Genomic DNA, 7,905 nt, shown 5'->3' on the forward strand with positions numbered 1-7,905 from the left:
ATTCTCACCCAGTTTCCTCTATTTTTAACATTTTATCATATTTGTCAAAACTAAGAAACGAATATTGACATGTTACTATTATCTAAAACTTCAATAATTTATTCAGATTATTACTGATATTTTCAATTATGTCATTTTGCTCTCACAAATCTAATCAAGGACACAACACTGCATATATTAGTTATCTCTCTTTATTCTCCTCTGATTTGTGACAGTTTCTCAGTCTTTCCTTATTTTTCTTTAACTTAATATCCTTAAGGAGTACTGGACCAGTGTTTTGTTGAAAGTCTTTCAACATATGTTTGCTGATTTTTTGGTCCCAGTTATACAGAATGTATAAGTTTGAGAAAGGATAAGTGGCCTTTGTATCACATCCTATCAGATAATGCATTTTACCAACAAGACTTGTCACTGGGGGATGTTAACCTCGACCACCTGCTCAAGATACTTTTGCAGGTTCTTCAATGTAGTGCTAACTCTTCTCCTTTCAATCTGTACTCCAGAGAGAAGTCATTAAGTTCAGCCCACCTTTAAGGTAGAAGGGAATATACTCTACCTTCTAATGGAAGTCTAAATATATAGCTTAGAATTTTTCTATATAAGGAAGAATTATTTATTTGTTTGTTATTTATATCAGCATGGAGTCATGTATATTTGTTTTATACTTTGGGTTACACTTTGGTACCATGGTTATTGCATTGTTCAAATTGCTCCATCTTTGGCTACTGGGAGCACTTTCAGTTTTACTCCTGTTTCCTTCTAATATGCCCCGACCCTTTTGTCTTTTGGGTTCCTCCTTATTTTCTGGAACTACAAGGTATTCCAGGTTCATTCTGTATTATCCTTGTCCCAATCCTATCATCAGCTAGTTCTCCAAAGAACCATGCTGCTGAGTCGCTTCAGTCGTGTCCGACTCTATGCAACCCCAGAGACGGCAGCCCACCAGGCTCCCCCGTCCCTGGGATTCTCCAGGCAAGAACACTGGAGTGGGTTGCCATTTCCTTCTCCAATGCATGAAAGTGAAAAGTGAAAGTGAAGTCGCTCAGTCGTGTCCGACTCCAGCGACCCCATTGACTGCAGCCCACCAGGCTCCTCCATCCATGGGACTTCCTTTTATTCAGTTCAGTTCAGTTGCTCAGTCATGTCTGACTCTTTGAGACCCCATGGACTGCAGCACGCCAGGCCTCCCTGTCCATCACCAACTCCTGGAGTTTACTCAAACTCGTGTCCATCAAGTTAGTGATGCTATCCAACCATCTCATCCTCTGTCCCCTTCTCCTCCTCTTTCTCCTTCCTTTTATTAGATAATGATATTTAGTATTGAGTGGTGTGTTGGGTATAGTTATTGCTACTGGGCATCACTTATTACTGGCCCTCTAAGCAGAGAAACCTGGAGTATAGATATATATATATAGATATAGATATATAGAGACAAATAGATATCTATATTTATATAGATATAGATAGTTCCATGAAAGGAAAAGTGAAAGTGAAAGTGTTAGTTGTTCAGTCGTGTCTGACTCTTTGAAACGCCATGGACTGTAGCCCACCAGGTTCCTCTGTCCATGGAATTCTCCAGGCAAGAATACTGGAGCCAGGTAGCCATTCCCTTCTCCAGGGGATCTTTCTGACCCAGGAATTGACCCCAGGTCTCCTGCATTGCAGGTAGTTTCTTTTACCGTCTGAACCATCAGGAAGATAGTCTCATTGTTTTGACAAATGCATAGTCAAGTATCTATCATCCCAGTACTATATAGACTAGTTCTATCACTCTAAATATTTCCTTATGTGTCTCTTTTGCAGAAAACAGCTCTTCCTTTTCCCAACCCACCAACAATGAACAATTTGGAAAGGAAATTAATAGCTGTACAGTTGAGCTTTGAGCAACATGGGTTTAAACTGAATGGGTCCACTCATATGTTGATTATTTTTCACTAAGTATGTATAAGAGTAGTACACAATCTATGGTTGTTTGAATCTGCAGATGTAGAATCACAATTTGTTTTAAACTTATATATGATTTTTTAACTGTGCAGAGGGCCTATGCCTCTAATGTTGAGGAGTGTTTGAGGCTCAACTGATTTACAATAGCATCAAAAGGAATTAAATACTTAAGGATAAGCTTAATCAAAGAATTGAAAGACTTGGATGTACACTGAAAATTACAAAGCATTGTTTAAAAAAACCAAAGATGATACAAAAAAACGAAAGATAGTCTATATTCATTGATCAGAAGACTTAATATTGTTAAAACAGCCATACTACCTGAATTGAAAGAGACACACGTACCCCAATGTTCATCACAGCACTGTTTATAATAGCCAGGACATGGAAGCAACCTAGATGTCCATCAGCAGATGAATGGATAAGAAAGCTGTGGTACATATACACAATGGAGTATTACTCAGCCATTAAAAAGAATACATTTGAATCAGTTCTAATGAGGTGGGTGAAACTGGAACCTATTATACAGAGTGATCAGATCAGATCAGATGAGTCGCTCAGTTGTGTCCGACTCTTTGCAACCCCATGAATCGCAGCACGCCAGGCCTAGCCAGAAATAAAAGCACCAATACAGTATACTAACGCATATATATGGAATTTAGAAAGATGGTAACGATAACCCTGTATGCGAGACAGCAAAAGAGACACAGATGTATAGAACGGTCTTTTGGAGTCTGTGGGAGAGGGCGAGGGTGGGATGATTTGGGAGAATGGCATTGAAACATGTATATCATATATGAAATGAATCGCCAGTCCAGGTTCGATGCATGATACAGGATGCTTGGGGCTGGTGAACTGGGATGACCCAGAGGGATGATATGGGGAGGGAGGTGGGAGGTGGGTTCAGGATGGGGAACACATGTACACCCATGGTGGATTCATGTTGATGTATGGCAAAAGCAATACAATATTGTAAAGTAATTAGCCTCCAATTAAAATAAATTTATATTAAAAAAATAAAAAATAAACAGCCATACTACCTCAAGCAGTCTACAAATTCAATGCAATCCCTACCACTGAGCCGAAACTACCCAAATACATTCATGTTGCTACAGCTTATGGTAAATTCTTGCCAATGGAATGTATTCAGTAATAATGTGTACAGCATCTACATCACTTTCTTGAAAAGAAATTATTTTTCCTCTAGTTTACCTATTTCTCCTTTCCTCTAGATATAATAATTATAATGAAGACAGACTTTCAAGACTCTAGGCAATGGTGGAAAGAGACAATGTGGAATGAACTTGGTCCCAGGATATCCGAGACACACAAGTTGTCTAGATAATTCATTTTCACCATGCTGCATTAGCTACCACTATTTGAGAAATAAATAGTTCTAGTTTAAAATCCACTGTATTTTGTCTCTCTTTGTTACAGAAGTTTAACCTAATTGTGATAAATAAATTATGGGTAGAAATTCTTTGCAGTTCTTTTCCTCAAGAGACAGAGTCTTTTTCTTCATGTTTGGATCTTGACCATCCTTTTGACATGCATTGATTAGTATAACATGGTCAAAAAAAAATGTCATGAGTTGGGAGTCTGGACTTTAAGAAGATTTTTAGTTTTGCTATCACACTGTGAGAATGTTAGCCTGAAAATATTATGAGAGAAAGCTTTTCCAGCCTCTGGAGGATCAAAGACCATGTGTAGAAGAGATAGAGAGTAGCCAGAGTCAGCATCCAGATATATAAGGACATCTTTAAACTTTCAGCCCAGCTAACCATGCAGAAAATAGGCATCCTCATGAGTCCATGTGAAAGCAGAAAAACAAACATCCTGCCAACCATAGAACTAAGAGAAATAATAAACAGTTGTTTTAAGCTTCCCTGGTGGCTTAAGTGGTAAAGAATCTGTCTGCAATACAGGAGACTTGGATTCAATCTCTGGGTCAGGATGATCCCCTGGAGAAGGGAATGGCAACCCACTGCAATACTCTTGCCTGGAGAATCCCATGGACAGAGGAGCCTGGCAGGATACAGTCTTTGTGGTCACAAAGAGTTGGACACGTCTGAACAATGAACACTTTCACTTTAACTACTACTTTAGCCACTAAGTTTCTTGGGAGTTTATCACAAAATAATAGATAATGGATTAGCAATACATATTGTATAATCTCTTTAATTAAATCTGTGTACTGAACAGAAGCTTCATCTTCTCAATGGCTCTCCTGAAAGCATTACTAACCTCTTTATTCCTTAGACTATAGACGAGAGGGTTCAACATGGGTACGATTATTGTATAGAACACAGATGCCATCTGGTCGGTGTCCATAGAATGATTAGAACTTGGTTGTAAGTACATGAAGATCACAGTTCCATAGAAGATGGTGACAGCAGTGAGGTGAGAAGAACAGGTGGAAAAGGCTTTCTTCCGTCCCTCTGCTGAGCGCATTCTCAGGATGGCAAAGAATATAAACAGATAGGAGCTCACAATTACCATCAGGGCAAAAAAGACATTGAAAGCTGCTAGAATAAAGAGAACCATCTCATTTACGTAGATATCAGAGCAGGAAAGAGCCAGGATTGGAGGAATATCACAGAAGAAGTGATGGACCACATTGGAATGACAGAAGGAGAGGCAGAAAGTGAATCCAGTGTGGATGGCAGACTCAGCAAAGCCCCAGACGTAGCAGGCCGTGACCGTCTGAGCGCACACACAGGGGGTCACAGTGCTGGCGTAATGTAGAGGCTTACACACGGCAGCATGCCGGTCATAGGCCATGACAGCCAGGAGCAGACAGTCTACACTGGCAAAGGCCACAAAGAAGAACATCTGAGCAACACACCCCCCGTAGGAGATGACCTTATCTCCAGTGAGAAGCCCAGCCATCACCTTGGGAGTCACAGCTGAGGAGTAAACACAATCCACCAGAGAGAGGTTGCTGAGGAGAAAATACATGGGGGTGTGGAGACGAGAGTCCAGCAGGATCAACGTGATCATCCCAAGATTTCCAGTGAGAGTGATGAGATATATGAACGTGAATATTATAAACAGGGGGACTTGCAACTCTGGGGCATCCGTCAGTCCCAAGAGTCTGAACTCATTCACCTCAGTGCTGTTCTCCATGAAGGGCATTTTGAAATGATGTTTCACCTTCAGAACAAGGGAAGCAAAATGGATGAATTATTGATGCATGGAAAATGACTCATGCACATTCCGTCACCTGAATGACTCGAGCACGCCTTGACACCACTGTCAGTATAGCTCAGTCCAGTTCATTTGCTCAGTCCAGTTCATTTGCTCAGTCGTGTCCAACTCTTTGTGACCCCACGGATTTCAGCACACAAGGTCTCCCCGTCCATCACCAACTCCCGGAGCTTACTCAAACTCATGTCCATTGACTTGGTGATGCCATCCAACCATCTCATCCTGTCATCCCCTTCTCCTCCTGCCTTCAATCTTTCCCAGCATCAGGGTCTTTTCCAATGAGTCAGTTCTTTGCATCAGGTGGCCAAAGTACTGGAGTTTCAGCTTCAGCATCAGTCCTTCCAATGAATATTCAGGACTGATTTCCTTTAGGATGGATTGGTTGGATCTCCTTGCAGTCCAAGGGACTCTCAAGAGTCTTCTCCAACACCACAGCTCAAAAGCATCAATTCTTCATCACTCAGCTTTCTTTATAGTACAACTCTCACATCCACACATGACCACTGGAGAAACCATAGCCTTGACTAGACGGACCTTTGTTGGCAAAGTAATGTCTCTGCTTTTGAATATGCTGCCTAGGCTGGTCATAGCTTTTCTTCCAAGGAGCAAGCATCTTTTAATTTCATGGCTGCAGTCACCATCTACAGTGATTTTGGAGCCCCAAAAAATAAAGTCTGTGACTATTTCCATTGCTTCTCCATCTATTTGTCATGAAGTGATGGGACCAGATGCCATGATCTTCGTTTTCTGAATGTTGAGTTTTAAGCCAACTTTTTTCACTCTCCGCTTTCACTTTCATCAAGAGGCTCTTTAGTTCTTTGCTTTTGGCCATAAGAGTGGCATCATATGCATATCTGAGGTTGTTGATATTTCTCCCAGCACTCTTGATTCCAGCTTATGCTTCATCCAGCCCAGCATTTCGTATGATGTACTGTGCATATAAGTTAAATAAGCAGGGTGACAATATACAGTCTGACGTATTCCTTTCCTGATTTGAAACCAGTCTGTTGTTCCATGTCCAGTTCTAACAATACTGCATAGGATCCCGGAATGTCAGGTCCATGAATCAAGGCGAATTGGCAGCAGTCAAGCAGGAGACGGCAAGACTTAACATTGACATTTTAGGAATCAGTGAACTAAAATGGGCTGGGATGGGTGCATTTAACCTAGATGACCATTGTATCTATCAATATAAGGTTCCCAATAACCCTGAGACTGGCAGCTTCTCACCTGCATCTTGCCATCTGTAAAGGCATGCACTGTATTCATTAGTTCCTGACCCCACTCAGCTATTCCAAAAACCACTTCATTATGTACAAAATACCTATTGCTTGGGCTTCCCTGATGTCTCAGCAGGTAAAGAACCTGCCTGCAGTGCAGAAGATGCAGGTTCGATCCCTGGGAAGGAAAGATGACTTGGAGGAGGAAATGGCAGCCCAGTCCCACGTTTTTGCCTGGAGAATCCCATGGACAGAGGAGCCTGATGGGCTACAGTCCCTGGGGTCACAAAGAGTTGGACGTGACTGAGCACATACATACTGCTAATGTCTATTGCTTATTTTTATACTGGTTGAAAGTTGTGCTTCCTCTGCAGATTACTTTTTCTGAAGACTTTTTTTGATGTGGACCAGTTTTGAAATCTTTATTGAATTTGTTACAATATTGCTTCTGTTTCACATATAGGTTATTTTGGCCCTGAGGCATGTGGGGTCTTAGCTTCCTGACCAGGGATCAAACCCACACCCCCTGCACTGGAAGGCAAAATCTGAACCCCTGGACTGCCAGGGAAGTCCCCATTTATACTTTTATCACTGTCGTTCCTAAGCAAGACATCACTCCTATTCATTGAGCACTTACCATATATGCCAAGTAGTCTGAGAAGAATAAATATTTCATTTGATCTTCTCAGCTCTCCTATTAGATTATCACCTGAGAAAAAAGTGATATATCACTGTCTTTCTGGAGGTGAACAGTGCGAAGAATGAGATTATCAACCAAGGAACTATGATTTATCTGAGGTCTAAGAAATAGAGAGTCAATCGCATGTTAAATGCAGATTTTTGACTGTGCTGAGGGTCACTGCCCCTAAATCTCATGTTGTTCAAGAGTCAGTCTTACTTAGTGAAATATGTTTAGATCACAAGATGAATCCAGGATGGTTCATCCTGATGGCTGTCAGAGACGGGGGAGTGGAGGGTGGGTGACGGGGGTTAAAGAGTCAGATGAGACAAACTTCAGTTACAAAATAAATCATGGGAATATAATGTACATTACAGGCAATAATGCTACACTGCATATTTGAAAAAGTTGTATCTATACATGGTGACAGCTGTTATCAAGACTTACTCTGATGATCATTTTACTATATATACAAATATCAAACCACTGTGTTGTGTGCCTGAAACTAATAGAGAAGATAGAAAAGCACAGGAAGTAAAGGTATGTTTCAGATAAAAATACGCTAGGGCTCCATGAAAGTTTTATTTCTACTGTACGCATTAGGTGGGTAGATGTGCTGAGCGACAATGTAAATCATATTTTTTTTCATGTAGATTTCTTATTCAAAAAGCCTAAATCTTTTGATCTCGGGCTTCCTAAAATCCCGTGCAAAGTTACACCGGAGACTGCTCTAGTAACACAGGACCATGTACTTCATAGTGGTTCCATGGAGTTCATTTAGTGACTTATTCATGTCTTCATTTGTCCACTCAGTGCTTTGGTAAACATTTACTGAGTACCCACCATTTTCTGAGT

At 40.9% G+C, this 7,905-nt stretch overlaps 1 protein-coding gene across 1 annotated transcript; it reads right to left on the bottom strand.

Moving 5' to 3' along the window:
* Positions 1-4,125: 4,125 nt before the first annotated feature.
* OR5B24 (olfactory receptor family 5 subfamily B member 24) lies at positions 4,126-5,079 on the bottom strand. The gene has a single exon (NM_001390088.1). It carries the CDS (start codon positions 5,077-5,079, stop codon positions 4,126-4,128), a length of 954 nt encoding a protein of 317 aa, NP_001377017.1.
* Positions 5,080-7,905: the final 2,826 nt, after the last annotated feature.

This window comes from Bos taurus, chromosome 15, assembly GCF_002263795.3.
Source record: "Bos taurus isolate L1 Dominette 01449 registration number 42190680 breed Hereford chromosome 15, ARS-UCD2.0, whole genome shotgun sequence".
In the NCBI taxonomy this organism is placed as follows: domain Eukaryota; kingdom Metazoa; phylum Chordata; class Mammalia; order Artiodactyla; family Bovidae; genus Bos; species Bos taurus.